This window comes from Eschrichtius robustus, chromosome 12, assembly GCF_028021215.1.
Source record: "Eschrichtius robustus isolate mEscRob2 chromosome 12, mEscRob2.pri, whole genome shotgun sequence".
Classification (NCBI taxonomy): Eukaryota; Metazoa; Chordata; class Mammalia; order Artiodactyla; family Eschrichtiidae; genus Eschrichtius; species Eschrichtius robustus.
This window is the reverse complement of record NC_090835.1, coordinates 72,308,694-72,329,580: the sequence shown is the minus strand read 5'-3', so window position 1 is coordinate 72,329,580 and position 20,887 is coordinate 72,308,694. Positions and strand designations below refer to the sequence as shown.

General features: G+C 38.7%; 1 protein-coding gene across 1 annotated transcript; it reads left to right on the top strand.

Annotated features, from left to right (window-relative positions):
* The first annotated feature begins 274 nt into the window (after positions 1 to 274).
* Positions 275 to 19,373, top strand: GLO1 (glyoxalase I). Its single transcript, XM_068557662.1, has 6 exons — positions 275 to 454; positions 12,247 to 12,329; positions 14,641 to 14,781; positions 15,639 to 15,706; positions 16,416 to 16,505; positions 19,143 to 19,373. Exons 1-6 carry the CDS (start codon positions 371 to 373, stop codon positions 19,229 to 19,231), a joined length of 555 nt encoding a protein of 184 aa, XP_068413763.1. The 5' UTR covers positions 275 to 370; the 3' UTR covers positions 19,232 to 19,373.
* The last annotated feature ends 1,514 nt before the right edge of the window (positions 19,374 to 20,887 follow it).

Below are 20,887 nucleotides of genomic sequence, written 5' to 3'. Positions count from 1 at the left end.
TGGGTGGTTACTGAACTTTAACAGCTAAACAGAAACAAGATTAGGTCATCAAGCAACAGAGAGAAACGCGCTTTCAAGCTGGCAGGTTTGGATTTTTTTTTTTTAACCTCAAGGTGCCCTCCATCATACGCAAGGCACCTTGGGAATTGTAGTCTTGGGTGTAGAGCGCTGTGGCCGGAGGCGCTGACTCACTGGGACCCAATCAGCAGACAGCCAACTTGCTCTCCGCGCAGCAATTGGCTGGAATTCAGCGGCCGCCCACCCCGTGGTGCCGTCTCGCCGGCGCCGGTAAAGGGAGCTTCGTGGCCGGCAGAGTGAGGGTGGTTGCTGCGTTCCTGGGGACCTTCGTTCGCGATACAGCAGTGCGGCCATGGCAGAACCGCAGCCCGCGTCCGGCGGCCTTACCGACGAGGCCGCCCTCGGCTGCTGCTCCGACCCGGACCCCAGCACCAAGGTGGGCGCAGAACCTAATTCTCCAGAGTCGGGGCCCGCCCTGCGTGGCGCGACTGGGACCCCAGGAGGGAGCAGTCCCTCGGGCTCAACCAGCCCTCGCTTGGGCTGGATGATTTCGAACTCTGGATTCGAACCCCATCCTACCACCACTGCAGCTCCGCCCGCCTTGGGCGGATCGGAGTGGGCTGGGAAGAGGGCCAGTGGTGTCCAGTGGGGGATCTGGAGAGGGTCCGTTTCTTCAAGTTGTTTGAAAGACTGCGATCCTGGTTGCTTTAACTTGCTTGATTTGGGACGGTAACAGGAAACCATGGCTAACCCAGGGTCAGAGCCCTTGTCTGTGGGTGTGCGTGTTCCCCAGGTCAAAAGAGGTGGCGGGTAAGAAAAGAAGTTTCTGAACTCCAGTCTACGTTCGAAGCTCTACGGGCCAGCTCCTCCCAGCCGGGATCATTTTTCTATAACTGTCCTGGCTCCGCGTTTAACTCCTCCAAACCAACCTGATAGCTCCTGACTTTAGCCGCGCCCAGAATTTCCCTTTGGGTTGGCCTTTCCGGTTGCTCACGGCCACACTTACGCCCTCCCTGTGCTCGGTGGCCCCAGGAGAGATGGCAGAATCATGGAGCTTAGATCCGAAGGGAATCTTGGAAATTCCTTCACTGACCCTCTCACTGCAGCTGAGACCCAGTAAGAGGAATGACCAGTTGCATATGAAGGCTCTCATCCCTCAGCTTGCTTAACATGTCTGTACTGAGAGCCACTGTAACTCACTCAGGTGTGGTGCCTCCGGGCGTTGTCAAGATCAGACAGGGCAGCCGCTCCGGGGGTTTACTCCAGTGTTCCAGTATACCCATCGCTGTCAGAAAACGCCTTAGTATGTATTCATTTGACTGGGGAAGCTCTAAATTCCTTGAAGTTTGAGTATGTGCTTTGTACAGACCTCTAAGACCGGTCGGTGACTTTAGTCCCTCTTGCTCTTTGCCTTCAGGGTGAAGAGTCAGACACTTCTAATTGCTAAATCCTTTGACTAGCACCTGGTAGTACTTAGCTTAGGAAAAATGTTAGTCACTGCAAAATTAAGAGGGAAGAAGTAAATATATACATTTCCTCTCACACTTAATCTTATTTTTTATACTCTTAAATGTTAATACCTCGTTATTTCACATAATATAGATTGAGTTATTCAGTGTAAATTAATTTCCCAGGTAACTGGGCATTTTATGTACTGGACTATTAAAAAAAAAAGATTTCAAGGAGAGCTTGATAAAATTGATTGAGTACAATTCTTTGCATTCTTAATTTACACCTTTTTTTTTTGGCTGCGTTGTTGCACGCGGGCTTTCTCTTGTTGCCGAGAGTGGGGGCTACTCTTTGTTGCGGTGCACGGGCTTCTCATTGCAGTGGCTTCTCTTGTTGCGGAGCACGGGCTGTAGGCGTGCGAGCTTCAGTAGTTGTGGCTCGCAAGCTCAGTAGTTGTGGCTCGCCAGCTCTAGAGCAGAGGCTCAGTAGTTGTGACTCACGGGCTTAGTTGCTTTGCGGCATGTGGGATCTTCCGGACCAGGGCTCGAACCCGTGTTCCCTGTATTGGCAGGCGGATTCTTAACCACTGTGCCACCATGGAAGTCCTACACACTCTTAATTTATGTCAATTTCTCTTGATTTGAAGTATTTTTTTTTTTTGCCACGCCATGTGGCATGCATGATCTTAGTTCCCTGACCAGGGATCAAACCTGTGCCCCTGCATTGAGAGTATGGAGTCTTAACCACTGGACCGCCAGGGAAGTCCCAGTAATTATTTTTTGAGATTAGTCGTTTTGCACCCTAGAAGCACCATATGGGGGACATAAAATGGAGTATGTAATAGCAGCTGGTATATATTGAGTGTGCCAGGCCCCGGTTTGTTATTTTAAGTACATTACTTAATTTAATCCTCACAACAACCCTGTGAAGAAGGCATAATTATCTCCATTTTATATATAAGTAGACAGTGGCATAGAGGTGTTGAGTAATTTGCCTAGCGAGGAGCCCACACTCCCTATTGTGCTTCTGGAGTACTGACTACAGCAGTAATTTTGGAACTTGACATGAAGGAAAATAGAAAACCTAACTGAATTAATTCAGTCTGATCACTGATCATCTGCTATATGTAAAGAGCATGGTAGGTACCTTGGGGGACATTCAGATGAACAAGATGAAGTTCCTCCCTTCACCAAACATACACCAACTCTAACATAAGATGGAACTGGGATTATGTGCTTTTGAAATTATAAAGCACTGTGGGAGCGCAGAAAGTAGAGATTTTCAAAGGTGGCATCTGTGGTATGATGTATACACAGGGTATTTGGAGGCTGAAGACCTACGTTTGAATCCCCAATTCTGTCATTGGCTATAGTGATCTTAGCGGGGTGTAAACAAAGCTGCTATAAGGATAAAATGTATCTATGATCTCTAAACTATGAAAAGCAATACAATTCAAGGTTGTATTTCGACTGTGGATTACAGGGAATGCGTCAAGCAGAAGGTGGGGGTGAGTCTAGGCCTTGAAAGATGGATGGGGTCCCAACATCACATGGGAGATGGTTACGTGGGAGGGCATTCTAGGTGGAGAAAACATCTGAGCAAAAATGTGGTGAGAAGGCAGAAAGATGCAATGTGGAGCATGTTCTGGAAAAATGAGTTACCTTGTTTTTGGTTCAAGTTCAAATTATCTAAGTGGTGGAGCAGTGGTGGAGAAGACTAGAATGGTAGGTTGGAGCCAGATCATGGAGAGAGCTTAGAATGTTACTTCTAAGAAAATCAAATTTTATATAGTTAGTGGGGAATCACTGAGGGATTCAAATCATTCTATAGAATAGATTGGAGGGATCCAAGGCTGGAGGTGATGAGAATACCTAAAAGGCTCTTCCAGAAGGTGAGAAAAGTGATGAGGGCCTGGTTTGGAAAGAAGAGAACAGCAGTGATAGAAAGGCAACTTGTTTGTTGATTATTTGCATCTTTGTCATAAAGGCAGACCAAAGAATGTACAGCTGCACCACCTCCTGGGCTGTCTTAGCTAACTTTCTTCAAAGGCCAAGTGCTTCTTTTCCCAAGTAGTGATCTCCTGAAATACATTCTTTTTACTGTCTCCATCAGTGTCCTTTGATAAAATTATTTGGAGTCCCTTCCCATCTGAGTGGTAAATGATGAGGTCAGGGAAAACTTTCAGTGTTGGTGACACTTAAGCTGGGTTTTACCAAATCAAAGGAAGTAGCTAGGTAGAGTTGCGGGCAGGGGTTGAGGGAAGAAAGAATGGCAAGGAAGGAAGAAGGACAATGGCCAGATGGATGAATGACTGTTCTCGGCAGAGAGAACCGTAGTATATATAAAAGCACAGTGACATCAGAGAGCTGATGCAGGGACCTACAGGTATACAATGAGACTGAAGTTGTAGGCAATAGGAGTTAAGGGGAAGGTACATAAAACAGTCATTGAGATGCTCAAAGAAAATATGAACATTCCCACTTGGTTCATTTGTTTTTCTCATCCTGTGAAGATTTCTGTTTGGTAAATATGTTTTTTTAAAATATATGTTTTATTAGCATATTTCTATGTGTATACAGTTAAAATATATATACATTTATGGTGGGGCATGCTCTTTTTTTTTAACTGATAAAGGTATGAAATCAAAACCATTTAAGATGACCAGTTTAGTGGAGTGGTAATAAAAGATGAAGTTAGAGAAGTATGTAGCAACTGTATGTGTTTGCTTTGGGGACTTTCTTCTAAAAGTTGTGAGGTACCACTGAAGGATTGATTTTTTTTTTTTAACATCTTTTTTTTAAAAAAATAGATTTTATTTATTTATTTATTTATTTATTTTTGGCTGCGTTGGGTCTTCGTTGCTGTGCGTGGGCCCTCTCCAGCTGTGGCGAGCAGGGGCCACTCTTCGCCGTGGCACACGGGCCTCTCACTGCGGCAGCCTCTCCCGTTGTGGCTCCCGGGCTCCAGAGCGCAGGATCAGTAGTTGTGGCGCACGGGCCTGGCCGCTCCGTGGCATGTGGGATCTTCCCGAACCAGGGCTCGAACCTGTGTCCCCTGCATTGGCAGGCGTACTCTTAACCACTGAGCCACCAGAGAAGTGCCTGAAGGATTGATTTTTAACCCAGAAATGACACAGTTGGGTTTTTGTTATAGAAAGATCAGTCTGGTACCATTATAGGAAGATCACTCTGGATTGCATTTAGGTTAGCCTGCAAGAAGCAGAGAGACCAGGCAGGCTTTGACAGTTGTCTAGGCAGGAAGTAGTGAGGACATGAGCAAGGTAGTAGTGATCTTTGGAAACGCAAGGAGAAAGATTCCAGAGGGACTTGAGCAGTCAGGTTGATGGGACACTTGGATTGGATTACAGAGGGAGTGGCGAGGAAGGAATCTGAGAAGACTTCAGGGGTCTGACTTGGGCTGACACCCAAGTCAGATTCTAGAGGCATTCCCTGTTGGTGATGTAGGAGGGAGTATTTATTTGGGCTGTGATTAATTTGATATTTTGACTCAGGTGGAAATGTTGAGTAGACTGGATGGAGATGTAAAACCAGAGCTGAGGTTAGAGGTATGGGCTTCAAGATTGAAACTTCCCTTTTCTGAAGATGGAAGGTGATAGAGGCAATGGAGATTTTGATTTTGATTCTGAGTAAGATTTAATATGTAAAGCTCCTTAGTAACAGTTCTAGAGAAATGAGTGTCTTCATCACTAGAAAGAGAATTTGAAAGGTAGAACACAAAGTCAAGCAACTTTTTTGCCACTGTTGTAGCTTTTTTTTTTTTTTAATAAATAAATTTATTTATTTATTTTTGGCTGTGGTGGGTCTTCGTTGCTGTGCGCAGGCTTTCTCTAGTTGCGGTGAGCGGGGCTACTCTTCATTGCGGTGCACAGGCTTCTCATTGCGGTGGCTTCTCTTGTTGCAGAGCACGGGCTCTAGGCACGTGGGCTTCAGTAGTTGTGGCATGCAGGCTCAGCAGTTGTGGCTCGCAGTCTCTAGAGCGCAGGCTCAGTACTTGTGGCGCATGGGCTTAGTTGCTCCGCGACATGTGGGATCTTCCCAGACCAGGGATCAAACCCGTATCCCCTGCATTGGCAGGCGGATTCTTAACCACTGCACCACCAGGGAAGTCCCCAGCATAATTCTTAAAAACCCTATGATTTTCAGAATGGTAATGAGCATTGGCTTCAACTTCAAGTTATCAGCGTATTAGCTCCTAACGAGAGAATCAGCCTGTCCTTTGAAGCTTTGAAGGCATTGACTTCTCTGTAACTATGAAAGTCCTAGGTGATATCTTCTTCTAATATAAGGCTATTTCATCCACATTGAAAATCTGTTGTTTAGTGTTGCCACCTTCATTCATTATCTTAGCTATTTGGATAACTTGCTGCAGCTTCTACATCAGCACTTGCAGCTTCACCTTGTATTTTGCTTCACCTTGTATTTTTATGTTATGGAGCTGGCTTCTTTCCTTAAACCTCATGAACCAACCACTGCTAACTTCAAAATTTTCTTCTGCAGCTTCCTCACTTCTCACAGCCTTCTAGAATTGAAGAGAGTTAGGGCCTTGCTCTGGATCAGGCTTTGGCTTGAGGGAATGTTGTGGCTGGTTTGCTCTTCTATCCAGACCACTAAAACTTTCTCCATATCAGCAATAAGGCTGTTTTGCTTTCTTATCATTTGTGTGTTCACTGGAAGAGCATTTTTCATTTCCTTCAAGAACTTTTCCTCTGCTTTCACAATTTGGCTAACTGGTGCAAGAGGCCTAGCTTTCAGCCTGTCTCAGCATTTGACACACCTTACTCACTAAGCTTAATCATTTCTAGCATTTGATTTAAAGTGAGAGACATGCAACTCTTCCTTTCACCTGAACACTTAGAGGCCATTGTAGGGTTATTAATTGACCTAATTTCAATATTGTGTCTCAGGGAATAGAGAGGTCCGAGGAGAGGGAGAGAGATGGGGCAATGGTCTATCAGTGGAGCAGTCAGAACACCCACATTTATCAATTAAGTTTGTCATCTTATGTGGGCATGGTTCATGGCACCCCCAAACGATTACAATACTGTTATCAAAGATCACTGATCACATATCACCATAACAAATACAATGAAAAAGTCTGAAATATTGTGAGAATTACCAAAATGTGACACAGAGACATAAAGTGAGCAAATGCTCTTGGAAAAATGGCACTGACAGACTTGCTGGACACAGGATTGCCACAAACCTTCACTTTGTAAAAAAAAAAACAAAAAACAAAAAAAAATACCTGTGAACTGCAACAAAGTGAAATGCAATAAAATGAGCTGTGCTTAGATAAAACAAAAACAGGACTCTGAAAAGCAGAGAGAATGGCAGACTGGCTAGGGACCTTGAGACCCTAGGAATAACATGGCGGTATACACACACACACACACACACACACACACACACACAGAAAAAAAAGCTATGCAAGGAGTGTATGCAAAAACACTATAGATAAATCAAAATGGAATTATAAAAAAAAATTCCAGTGACCCACAAGAAGGCAAAGATAAAAAGAAAGGACAAACAGAAAACAAAACAAAAATAAAATGGCCAATTTAAGCCCTAATATTTCAATAATTACATTAGATGTAAATATACCAATTAAGACAGACATTGGTGGAGTGGATTTAAAAGCATGCCCCAAGTTATCTATATGTGAGGTGATGGGTGTTAACTAAATTTGTGATAATCATTTCTCAACATATGTAAGTTGAAGTCGTGCTGTATACCTTAACCTTATATAATACTGTATGTCAATTATATCTTAATAAAACTGAAAGAAAAGTAAAAACATGCCCCACCTATATGCTGTCTACACGAAACTCACTTCAAATGTGATGACAGAGGCAACTAAAAGGATGGAAAAACATATATAAACATTAATCAAAAGAAAGCAGGAGTGGCTATATTGTTTCAAATGCAGTAGACTCTAGGGCAAAGACAGTTATCATAGAGAAGTACATTATATAATGATAAAAGGGTCCATTGACTAAGAAGATATAGCAATCCTAAATGTGTGTGCATCAAACAATAGAACTGCAAAAATATGTGAACCAAAGACTGATATATGGAAGGAAAAATAGACAAATCCACAGTTTTAGTTGGAGACTATGCTCCTCTCTCAACAATTGACTGAACTAGACAGAAAATAGCAAGGATATAGACAAACTCAGCAACACCATCAATAAACAAGATCTGATCAAGATTTATAGAACATTCCAGCCAGTAACAGCTGAATACAGGCATACCTTGTTTTTATTGCACTTTGTAGATATTAGGTTTTTTTACAAATTGAAGGTTTGTTGCAACCGTGCATGAAACAAGTCTGTTGGTGCTATTTTTCCAACAGCATTTGCTTGATTCTGTCACATTTTAGTAATTCTTGCAATATTTCAAACTTCCACTATTATATTTGTTATGGTGATCTGTGATCAGTAACCTTTACAACTCACTGAAGGCTCACATGATGGTTAGCATTTTTTAGCAATAAAGTATTTTTAATTGAGGTATGTACATTTTTTTAGACATAGTAATATTGCACACTTAATAGACTACAGTAGAGAGTAAACATACATGCACTGGGAAACCAAAAAATTTGTGTGACTTTTTTTTTTTTTTCATATTTATTTATTTGGCTGCGCCGGGTCTTAATTGCGGCACATAGGATCTTCGTTGCAGCATGCGGGCTCCTTGAGTTGCGTCATGCGGGCTCTTAGTTGCAGCATGCAGAATCTAGTTCCCTGACCAGGGATTGAACCCCCTGCATTGGGAACACGGAGTCTTAACCACTGGACCACAAGTGAAGTCCCTGTGTGACTCTTTATTGTGATCTTTGCTTTGTTGCAGTGGTGGCAAACCCATGATATTACCGAGCTATGCCTGTACAGTTTTTTTTCAAATACCCACAGAAGATATACCAAGGTAGACCATATCATGGGCCCTAAAACTAACTTCAACAAACTTGAAATAAATGAAATTATATAGAGCATGTTCAACCACAATAGAATCAAACTAGACATCAGTAGCAGAAACATAACAGGAAAATCTCTAAAAACTTGGAAACTAAATAACACATTTCTAAATAATCCATGGATCAAGAGGAAGTCTCAAGGGAAATTTTAAAAATTACATTGAACTGGATGAAAATGTAAAAAGCATCTCAGCTAAGAGTGCTAAGAGGGAAATGTATAGTATCAAATGCATATATTAGAAAATAGGAAATGTCTTAAATCAAGAATTTGTTTCCTCCTCAAGAACCTAGAAAAAGAAGAGCAGAATAACCCAAAGCAAGCAGAAGGAAGGAAATAATAAAGAGCAGAAATCAATGAAATTTAAAACAAATTAGAAAAAAATCAGTGAAACAGCTGGTTCTTTGAAAAAAACCAACAGAATTAACAAACTTGTATCAAGACTGACAAGAAAAGAGAGAAGACACGAATTACCAATATCAGGAATGAAATAGGGGATACCACTACAGACTGCAGACAAGAGAAGGGTGATAAGGGAATACTGAAAACAATTCTACATACCTAAATTTGACAATTTACATGAAATGGACCAATTCCTTGAAAAACACCAACTACCATAACTTACCCATATGAAATAAATAATTTGAACAGCTCTATAACATAAGGAAATTGAATTCATAATAATCTTTTTTAAAAAATATCTCCAGTTCCAGATGATTTCACTGGAGCATTCTTCCAAACATTAAGGAAGAATTAACATCAATTCTACACAATCCCTTCAAGAAAATTGAAGAGGAAGGAACACTTTTATTCATTTTATAAAGCTGTCATACTACCCTGATATCAAAACCAGGTGAAGACAGTACAAAAAAAAAAGCGATATTACAGACCAATATCTTTCATAAGTATGGATGTAAAAATCCTTAACAAAATATTAGCAAATAGAATTCAGTGGTATATAAAAAGAATCACATACCATGATCAAGTGGGGTTTACTCCAGGTATGCAAGGCTGGTTCAATATTTTAAAAAATCACAGTAACTCACCATATTAGGAGGCTAAAGAAGAAATATCACATGACAAAATTCAACACCATGATTTAAACACTTGTTTTTTCAGAAAAAATAGGAATGGGAGGGAACTTCCTCAACTTGATAAAGAGCATCTATGAAAAACTTAAGAGCTAACATTATACTAAATGGTGATGCTTTCTCCTTAATTTGGGGGAACAAGGCAAGTTTGCTCTCACCACTCTTATTTGACGTAGTGCTGGAAGTTCCAGCTGGTACAGTAAAGCAAAAAAGGAAATAACAGTCAGGCAGATTGGAAGAAAGAAATAAAACTGTCCCTATTTGCAGATGACATGATTGTCTACATAGGAATCTTAAGGAGTCTAAAAAACCTCGAACTAGTGAGTTCAGCAAGATTGCAGAATACAAGATAAACATACAAAAATCAATTGGATTTCTATATATTAGCAAAGAACACATGAGCACTAAGATTAAAAATACAATACCATTTACAGTTGCTCAACAAAATTAAATATCTAGGTATAAATCTATCAAACATGTACAGAATTTGTATGCTGAAAATCATACAGCATTGATAAAGGGAATCAAAATCTAAATAATGGAGAGACATACTGTGTTCATGATTGGAAGACTCAGCATAGCAAAGATGTTAATTCTCCACAAACTGGTATACATGTTTAACACAGTCCCTATCAAACCTTTTTTTTTAGATATAGTCAAGGTTATTCTAAAATTTATGTGGAAGGCAAAGAGAGTAGAATAACTAAATCTTGAAAAGAATAGGGTGGAAGGAATCAGTCTACCTGATTTTAAGACTCACTATATAGCTGCAGTAATCATTACTCCATGGTATTGACAGAGAGATAGACATAGATCAGTGGAAAAGAATAGAGAACCCAGAAATAGACTCACACTAATAAACCCAACAGATTTTTCACAAAGATGCAAAAGCAATTCAGTGGAGAAAGGACAGATTTTTCAACAAATGGTGCTGGAGCAATTGGCCATCCATAGGTAAAAAATGAAGCTTTACCTGAGTTCACATCTTATACCAGAAAATCCATTTAAGAGGTGCTCAAAGGGACCTTGACTTTGACCCTTTGGTTCACTCCCTGCTCCACTTTTTATAGTTTTGTCAGGATTACATTGTAGGCACATAGTACATGTACTAGAAGTATCCCTGATTGTACCTTTAAAATTTTCTCACAGTAGTTTTAAATTAATTAGATTTGGAGATTGCCCACCCCGACCCTCACAAATGACTGATTATTTCTATCATTCTTCCTTTTTATAAGGCAAAGGAGCAAATCTTTGTTACCTTGTAATCATCCCAGAAAACCCAAAGATACTTTGAGCATAAAAGACATTTTTATTATTCTGAATTTAGAGCATAATAAGTGAAAGACAAAGTTAAGAACTGTCTCATGAGACAAGACATCAACTTAAGTCTTTTTTAAATGCAAGATATATTTATTTCAAACAATATTTTAGAACCATAGCAATAAACAGTGATTTTTAGAAACTTTTAAAGAAAGGAACTTTTTTCCAAGATCATTCAAGTGTGTATCAAAAGTAGCAGAGGTATTCTGTTACAGGGAGTTAGCAGAATATTTTGGTGATAAAAAGAAAACTGTTATCTGAGCATAGAATAACTTGATCATTTTATAAAAAGCAAGCCCTGCTTGTTTTTTTATATCGTCCAAATAATACTTTGGCAACAAAGGATTTACACACCTCTATTTTTTATGAATAACTCCACTAACATTGAATATACTTTTAATCTTTTTGCCATGTATAGACTCCTTTTTAAAAGTTAAAAATGGTTTTAGAGTTTATATTATTTTTGTGTTTTCTTAGAAGTAATCATGTTAAGTCTTCTCAGTCAGAAAAATGGTGTATCTTTCCATTTTTTAAACTATTTTTTCCAGCTTTATTGAGATAAAATTGACATATAACGTGTATGTCATATACCATGGGCATGTCCAAGTGCTTCTAAAGCAGCATTTTAAATGTCTTCATACATTCTGTTATGCCTGTGTCATAATTTATCTATTTCTTCATTGTTAGAGGTAGTTTAGCAAGGTGGTTGAAAGCAAGGACTTTGGAACCAAACTGTTTGGACCGAAGTTTTTTCTCTGCCACTTACTTTCTCAGCAGTAAAATGGGGATGGTATGATACTTATCTCATAGAGTAGTTGTGAAGATTATATAAGTTAATTTCTGTAAATCATTTAGAACAGTGTCTGGACCGTAGTTACTGTGTAAATGTTGTGGTGAATGTCTTTATACATAAATCTTTGTCCAAGTTTCTAATTATTTCCTTAGATAGATTTTTAGAAGGGCAACATTTTGATCGATGAGTATGAACTCTTTAAGACTCTTCAGATCCAAATTGCTTCTTAGAAAGACTGTAGGATAGGTATAGGGATAGGATAGGATAAGGATAGGGATAGGATAAACAGGGTTGTTGAACTTGTTTTACAGCACTTGGCACAGAAAAGAAAAAACAAACAAACAAACAAACAAACAAAAGAACTCTGTGACTAAGGTACCTGGATTTGAGCATAGCCTTTATGGACTGAACACAGGTATTTAATAATAATAAAGCCATGATGGACTGAGGGGGACAAAATTTCTTTCTTCTTAAACAGTGTGTTACAATGGTGGACTGTTGGTATTTTGTTACAGTAAGCAAAATTAGTGTTGGTAGCAAGTAGTAAAAGTTAAAGGTGTTTAATATATACTGTTTCCCTTTAGGATTTTCTCTTGCAGCAGACCATGCTGCGAATTAAGGATCCTAAGAAGTCGTTGGATTTTTATACTAGAATTCTTGGAATGACGTAAGTAAACTGTTTATTGGTGCCTATAATGTTTAAATACATAGCTTTGCAAATATAGGGAATGTTTTCAGATCCATTGTAAAAATGGATTCAAGTTTGCTTCAAAGGTCACAAAAGTCCTTTTGGCCAGGAGTCTGGGACTAGGCTTGACTGACCAGGGCTTCTGTCAGGTTCCTCTCCTCTATCCCAGCCAGGCTCACTGGGCAACATGACACCAATACTTGCATTTTCTTTGACTCCCTTCTTTCTAAGAGCTGCCAGTTAAATCCTTAATGTGTCCAGACTGTTTTGATGTTATGGCCACTTTTAGCTTCTTGTTTACTTCAGAAAAGATATAGCTATTAAGACACAATACTTAGAAAATGAATGAGTTTTAGGTAAACTCATTCATTTTCTAAGTTTTAGGTAAACTGGCCCATCTATTCCATTTTTATAGGATGTGTTCTCTTTTGCTGAATAGGTAATATTCACTGATCTTATAATCTTTAAGACATATTTATTTTTCTTGATTTGTTTCCCTAAATAACATGAGGGTTTTAATTTGTTTTTGGTAATATAGATACATAAAGAATAAAACGATCTTTAATTTACTGCCTAGATAACCTCCGTTGACATTGAGAGAAAACTTCAAGTAATACAGTATATATCTATGTTAGAAAATCTGACCAATTCTGAGAAATACAAAGTGAAAAGTGACAGCTTCCCTCCCCCAGTCCTTCTCTTTAAAGATAACTGCTGTTAACAGTTTCCTATAATTCTTTCCAGAAAAAGTAGTTTTGCATGTATTTATGACATATTTAAAGGGCAGAATGAAACCAGATTTACTGAACACGTGCTATTTGCCAGGCACTTTATATCTCATTTCGTTGTCTTCACAGTAGGTTTATGAGATAGCTTATATCCCTATTTTACATGGAAGGAAGAAACCAAAGCTTAAAGACATTAACTTAATGACCCCAGATTCCACAGTGGGCATATGGCAGAGCTGGAATTTGAATCCAGGTTTGATCGACTCCAATGTTGACCTTGTTTTTAAAGAGCCCCCAACTAGGGTACAACTGCTGAGCTGAGAAAAGCAAGTTAAAACAGGTTCAAGTGTTCCAGTTCCCATCCGATTGGTCCGTCTGCTTTGGTAGGTGCGGAGATAGTTTTCAGAATTGGAGTATTTGAGGTGTTTGATACGTCATTATAAACATGTTAGAGTAAATCTTATTTGTGATGAGTCAGTGCCTAGCTCTTAGTGGGCCAAGGCATATTACATGACAGTAATAAGTAAAAGATTTGGAACAGAACTCTAGAAACTTTCCATTTGCTACGCTGCAACGATTCCCTCTTGTTGATTTTGAATGAGGTCATGTTTGAGCATTTAATCCTCCACAATCTAAAGAAAATTGTATTGTGTGTATCCTCATTCTACCCTACTCCTTGCAAAATAATCTTACACTCTTTAAACTGAGTTTAGAGGCCACGACTTCAATGAATCTTCCTCAGAACCTCAGGACGAGTAATTCATCACGCACTCTCATGATCAGTCTCTCCTTTTCCACTGCTCTTTCCCCTCAACCTGCAAAAAACCTTAAGTCTTCTCTATTCTAGGATAATTCTTGCCCTCCGCTCTCTTGCTGTCCTTCCCGTCATCATGACCATCTGTACAGGTAGACCACCACTTACTCTTTCACTTGCTCACCTCCCATTCTCCAGCTTCTGCTGTCGCATGCTGCTGAAACTGCCCTCACAGGACCTTTCCATATCTGCTCACCTCTTCTCAGACTTAATCCTGTCTGACCTTTCTGCAGTATTTGATACTGTAACCACTTTATTGTTGCCATTCATGTCTTTTGTGATATTAATCTGTCCTTCTGTCTTAACACCTATCCTCAGTTTCCTAGGAGTTTTGGCATAGTAAGAACTCAATAAATTTATTTTTCTTTAACTCAATGCCGTATAGCTGAAAGAACAATAAGATGTGATGTGTTCTATTTTTCACTAAAAATAAATAAAATTTTCTTTTGAAGATACCTTTTGCCATTTATAAGCAAGTACCATAAATCCAACTAAATTTCATTATATTTGAAGAATTGATGAATTACAAAATTTCCGTTTTTAAAAAAATTTTATTTCACTGATATATACAGACGAATAAATTTTTTTAAATGACTTTTTTTTATTGATTTTCCTTGCTTTTTCTATTAAAATAGCCTCACCATGTACAGCTCTTATTCTTAGTAGAACTTGAATATTGTTATGTTGATTTTAGTATGAATCAGCTTTTCCTATTGTTAATTGATTCAGACTTGTTGTTTAATTTCAGACTACTCCAAAAATTAGATTTTCCCACTATGAAATTTTCACTCTATTTCTTGGCTTATGAGGATAAAAATGACATCCCAAAAGATAAAGATGAAAGAGTAGCATGGGCATTCTCCAGAAAAGCTACACTTGAACTGACACAGTGAGTATGAGTTTTTATTTTTTTTATATACTCTACATTTTTTTGAAGCTTATTTTTTTTAAACTTTTTTTCTTTTCTTATCAGCTTAATTCAAACCAGGTCTACCTAATCACTTTCAACTTGTAACAATATGTTTGAGTATTTTATATGGATCTTATGGTCTTTGTATTGTTCTTGTGGCATAGGTAGGGCAAGTAAGATCATTTGCCTTTTAGATAGAGAATATAAGACTGAAATGGCAAGATATTTGTCAAACGGTAGCTAATGAATGTTTAGGTACTATAAGTAAGGTCTTCATAATTTCAGCATTTTTGTTGAAATTGGCATTCCCCTTCTTTCTTTTTTATTCTTTATGTTGTTTCTGTGCACCTGCTAAAAAATACCAAAAGAGCATTTGTTTCAGGGTGTGTGATTTAATGTGTCCCGATTCAAAACAGCCCTGGAATCAGAAAGACCTAGACATGAGTCTTGGCTCTGACAATGGCTCTGCGACCCTAAACAAGTTATATCACCTCCCTAAGTGGCAGTCTCATTTATAAAATGGAGATACTCAGATCTAGCCCTTGGAGCTGTTCTGAGGACTTAAGGAAATATAAAGTACTTAGCACAAGAAATGATCGTTGCTATTATTATAATTATTGTTCTTATCCAGATGCCTGGTTTTATTGTCTCCTTAGTCATTCTTTGCCCATTTGCTCTTTCTGTAGTTGAAAACTTAATATTTACAGTAACAGAGATTAGACCAAGTATATTAAGTAGCATATATACATGGAAAGATTTCAAAGATTGTTGCAGCTTTCTTTTCAGAATATCTGTTCTCCAGGTCACTTGTAATTATGTTTTCCCTCCTTTTGTAGCAATTGGGGCACTGAAGATGATGAGACCCAGAGTTACCACAGTGGCAATTCAGACCCTCGGGGATTTGGTATGTTTGCCTATTTGTGTGTAATAAACATGGATTTGTGTGATTTTTCCATTGTGTACCTATTTATGATTGTAAGCAATCTAAAACATTAAGTATAATCAATTTGTTAGGAGTATGGTTATTTTTATTTTCCACAAATAATTATATTTAGGAGTTGTTTAATTTCATCATCTCAGTCTAAACTTTTTACATTTACTCTCTCACAATGATTTTACTTTTCAGTCTCAGTATTATATTTCCAGTAGATGTTTTAAGAAACAAAAAACCAAAAATGATGGTTAATAATAATCCTGATTTCTGCCAGCATACACTTCTGCCTTGATCTAAAATCTCTCAATCAAAACAACAGTATTACCAATTTAAATTGGCTGCTATGTAGTCAGTATCAATAATAAGCCTATTAAGCATGAGTAAATGGTTACTCTTTTGTGTTGTAGGTTATTCTTAACAGATCAAACTATTTATGAGCCAGTATTGGGCTATGTTAAATAATTTATAATTCAGAGCAACTAATTAATTTATTATACCCAGCCAGTTAGATTCTTGTTCTTTAATATATTATAGGTTTTGAACCAACTTGATTCAGTCTGTTTTCAGATGCCTTACGTTTTGAAATAAACTAGTTTTGGAAGCCACTTGTGGCACATGGGTACCCTGTTGTAATTTTTCCTTCTTTCTCTCTGCCTTGTTTTGGGGGTGGTTACCTAAGGTCACATTGGAATTGCTGTTCCTGATGTTCACGGTGCTTGTAAAAGATTTGAAGAACTGGGAGTCAAATTTGTGAAGAAACCTGATGATGGTGAGTCTGCTACTTGTTTTCTTCAGGCCTCTGTTTAGTTATATAACATGTACTAAGCACCCACAGAGGGTACTGTTGTAGTAAAATCCTTTTGGTTGCAAGTAACTTGGAATTCTACTCCAACCAGCTTAAGGAAAGAAGGGAAATGATTGGAAGAATACCTAGTTATCTCAGGGAACTGAAAGGCAGCACCTAGGGTGGCTTCACATGGGACTAGTCACAGGATCTAGAGAGCTATCAAGGACCTAGGCTCTCTCTCCACCCCTTGACCCTACCATTCTCTCAGTGACCACCAGCTTTCACTCTCTCGGGTATATCTAACCACCCAAAAAAGTAAGTTCCTTAAAGTCTGTTTCATCTGCTGTTAATGTAACTACACCAAGTCTCTTCAGTTAATAATTTCCTGATTTTTTTTTTCATCCTTTTTCAACCTTTGTGTGTCCTTCAGTTTTAGATATATTGCTTGACATAGTATATATCTGGATTTTGTTGGATTTACATGTATTATAATTATTTTATTTAGATCTGTTTTTGCCACCATAATTTATTATTTAATTTTCATTTGAAATATTTCAGTGTTTCATTTCAGTCTTTTTTTTTTCAATTAGGAGATTTGATATCCAAATATCCTTCTCCCTAGTAAGGAAAGAACTTGCTCCCCTCTACCTCCATTATGTTACTATTACTCAGGCTGGGATATTATTGATTTATTTTTCCTTTTTCTTTGGCTTTGGCTTTTTTTTTTAAGATAATAAATATATCAAGGTATATATTTTTTCTCCATAGATCTCTTGCAGCATCTTTCAGATTTTTCTGTCCCTTTATTAAGTACCTCAACCAAAACTGTTTTTAAAGGGTTTGTGAGGCAAAACTCTTGAAGCTCTGTATGTCCCAGAACCATGCCTTTATACATATGAATGACAGTTTTGTTGACTATAAAATCTTAGGTTTATTTTCCTTCAGTCTTGAAAGTACAACTATATTGTCTTATTTTTCCCATCCACTGTTGCTGCTGAAAAATCTGATTTGTGTTCCTTCGTATAGTTTCTTCTGTTTTGTTCTAGAGGCTTTTTATATTTGTTATTTCTTTGTCCATGCCTTCCTTCTGGGAGATTTCTTCAAACTGGCGTACCAGTTAGCTAATTTTTCCTCAGATGTATCTGTTCTTATATTTATCTTCTGTATTCTCATCTATTATGTTATTAATTTCAGCTATTATCATTTTGATACTGAATTTTTGCTGGGCTCCCTTAATATTTTCTTGTTCTTGTTTCATATTGGTCATATTGAATATTCCTCATTGCTTTTACATGTTTTAACAGTTCTTGGTCCCCATTGATCTAATATTTGTTCTTCTGTTTGAATGTATAATCCATTGTTTGTTTTATAGTTATATTCCTCAAATTCTCATTATTTTGGTCTCAGAGGTTTTTTGTTTGTTTTTTTTTGAAACTGAAACCATTAGCTATTCCAAACATCAGGCAGTGTGAATGGGGGAAGGCCAGACCTCAGTCCTTAAAAATCCACATGATCTCAGGGAGATGTGCTGAGCAGAGAGAGAAAATAAGAGTTAAACAAATACTTCACATTCTGAAGTCAGATCCTTTTCCCCGCTTTGTCCCTGATGGAGTAGTAGTATTAGTAGGAGACACTTCTGGGATTGTCTTTCCCTCATCCTGGTTGTGGGGAAAGTGAAATCTCTGGGAGATCAGTTGGTACCCACCTGTCTTTCTGCCCTTATCTACTCCTGAGGACATTCGAACCAGTAGTTTCAACCCCCCACCCTGTGGGAGTAGGTGCTAATGCCCAAGGCACTGGGAGAAGCAAGAGCCAAACTAACAAAACTCCTGTTTATTCTCCCACAGCCATGATGGACTGCCTTGTGCTCCAGCCAAAAGTACCCCCTTCCACACAAAGGAGGTTAAAACAGTCACTACCCCACCCCCACCATTCCTCTCCCCAACTATCACGTCAGGGGCATTGTACTTTTTTTTTTCCTGTTTTTTTAATCTGTGTTCCTCTGGGGTTGATCTTGAAGAAAGGAGCCAGAGATAGGAGTCAAACTACTTCAGCATCTTGGTACCAAAATAAATTTCTGAGGTCACATTTTTCCATTTAAGCAAAGAACTCTACTACTAGACCTACTAACCTCTCAATCCCAGTTTTGAATTCCTGGGAGAAAGAATCTGATTGGCAGAGCTTGGGTTACATAGAATAGTGTATGACCTAAGCATCTGGGTCCTTTGGCTGTGTAGATAAGCCATGCTGCCTCCTCCCTTGAGCAGCTATCTATTTATCCCCTTTAAAATAAGACAATTTCTTTGACTACTCAGCTAGTAGCACGAAGTGATACTGTGCAGGTGAAATAAATACCTGATACTTACAAGATGCAGCCAGTCCCACAGTTTATTTCAGGAGAGTTGGTTTACAGCTATGTGGAGAAGATAAAATGTCATTCTGAAAATCGTGCATCTGGGCAACACCGACAATAGAATTTTTTGAAGTTAAAACTATAAACAAAACAATGTAATTAACTAAAATGCAAATTAAAATTTGAATTAATAAAAAATGTGTTTTAAATTTTTAAGGTTTTTTTTTTTAAGTCTTTTCAGTAATGAAAATCATTTTGTTTTACAGGTAAAATGAAAGGCCTGGCATTTATTCAAGATCCTGATGGCTACTGGATTGAAATTTTGAATCCTAACAAAATGATAACTATTATTTAGTTCTGTGAGAATGCTGCTTTGAGATTTCAGTGAAGACATTGTGGAAGGTAAAAAAGGAGACAATGTGATTCAAGATATTCAGTTAACAGAAGCATCTAGGACTGATGGATTATTGTCTCAATTAAAATTATTCTTAAGTCCATTTCCCTTTCCTATCTCAGCTATGTTTTTCACCTAACTGTTCAGTCATTCTAGTTTTAAAGTAGTGCTTTGTCTTATGTCCTTGAATGTAGTTGTATAACTACTTTTTTAGGCAATAATTAGAACAATTCCCTTCAGAGGCTGCATTTGCCTTCTATCTTGTGAAGAGATACAAGCCTACAAGTCTGCCTTTGAATCATCATTTTCAAAAAAAAAAAACCACTTAATATGTTTTTGTTGTGATTACCTTCTGGGGTTTCAGTTCCTCAGAAGTAACTTCAGAATGGGAAGTAAAGAACCCCAAACAAAAATGAAGCTTCATGTATATTTCAAATAGTATAAAGTTTATTTTACAAAAGATAAGTTACTCTTGGGAGAAATTCAGAATTATGCTGACAAGGATGTGGATAGAAAAACTAATTTCTTCTTCTTTACAAAGTACTTTGAAAGTTGAAGGACTAACCTCTTTATTTTGGGATGGGGAAGAGGATGGGAATATTACATACTGGGTATGCAGACACGGACTAGGCTGTCACATACTTTATCTCCCTTAATCCTCCACAGTATTGCTGTGAGATAGAAAGTAGGCTGGACATGCAAAATAACTTTAATGAATCCAAGGCAATATAAATAGGCTAAGGACTCAAGATCTCATCATCATTTTTAGTATTTAGATTATATCTCAAAAATTAGTACCTTGGGGCTTCCCTGGTGGCGCAGTGGTTGAGAATCCGCCTGCCAATGCAGGGGACACAGGTTCAAGCCCTGGTTCGGGAAGATCCTACATGCCACAGAGCAACTAAGCCTGTGTGCCACAGCTACTGAGCCTGCACTCTAGAACCCGTGAGTCACAACTACTGAAGCCTGCGTGCCTAGAGGTATGTGCTTCGCAACAAGAGAAGCCACCGCAATGAGAAACCCGCGCACTGCAACAAAGAGTAGCCCCCGCTCACCACAACTAGATAAAGCCCGCGTGCAGCAACAGAGACCCAATGCAGCCAAAAATAAAATAAATAAAATAAATAAATTTAAAAAAAAATTAGGACCTCACAATACCTCCTTCCGTAGTGTTCTTTGTAAAAACCTTCAAAGAGTTTGAGCATTGTCCTCTCAGCTTTCAAGCCCGAGTACCACGGTGAGGAAGAAGCAGTGGAGGAAGTCTGGAGTGTGCGGCTGCTCTGGGGATGCCTGGTTGTCCCTGTGCAACTGGTGCTTGTGTTACTTGTGAAGAGCCCCTACCCCAAGGTCTTCCGGATGCCAGTAATCATTTAGGATAAATTATGTTCAGTGATAACATAACTTAGTTATCAGAAATCAGCTCAGTGGTCTTCCCTGGTGGCACAGTGGTTGAGAGTCTGTCTGCCAATGCCGAGGACACGGGTTCGGGCCCTGGTCTGGGAGGATCCCAATGCCGCGGAGCAACTGGGCCCGTGAGCCGCAGTTGCTGGGCCTGCGCGTCTGGAGCCTGTGCTCCGCGGCGGGAGAGGCTGCGATAGTGAGAGGCCTGCGATGGTG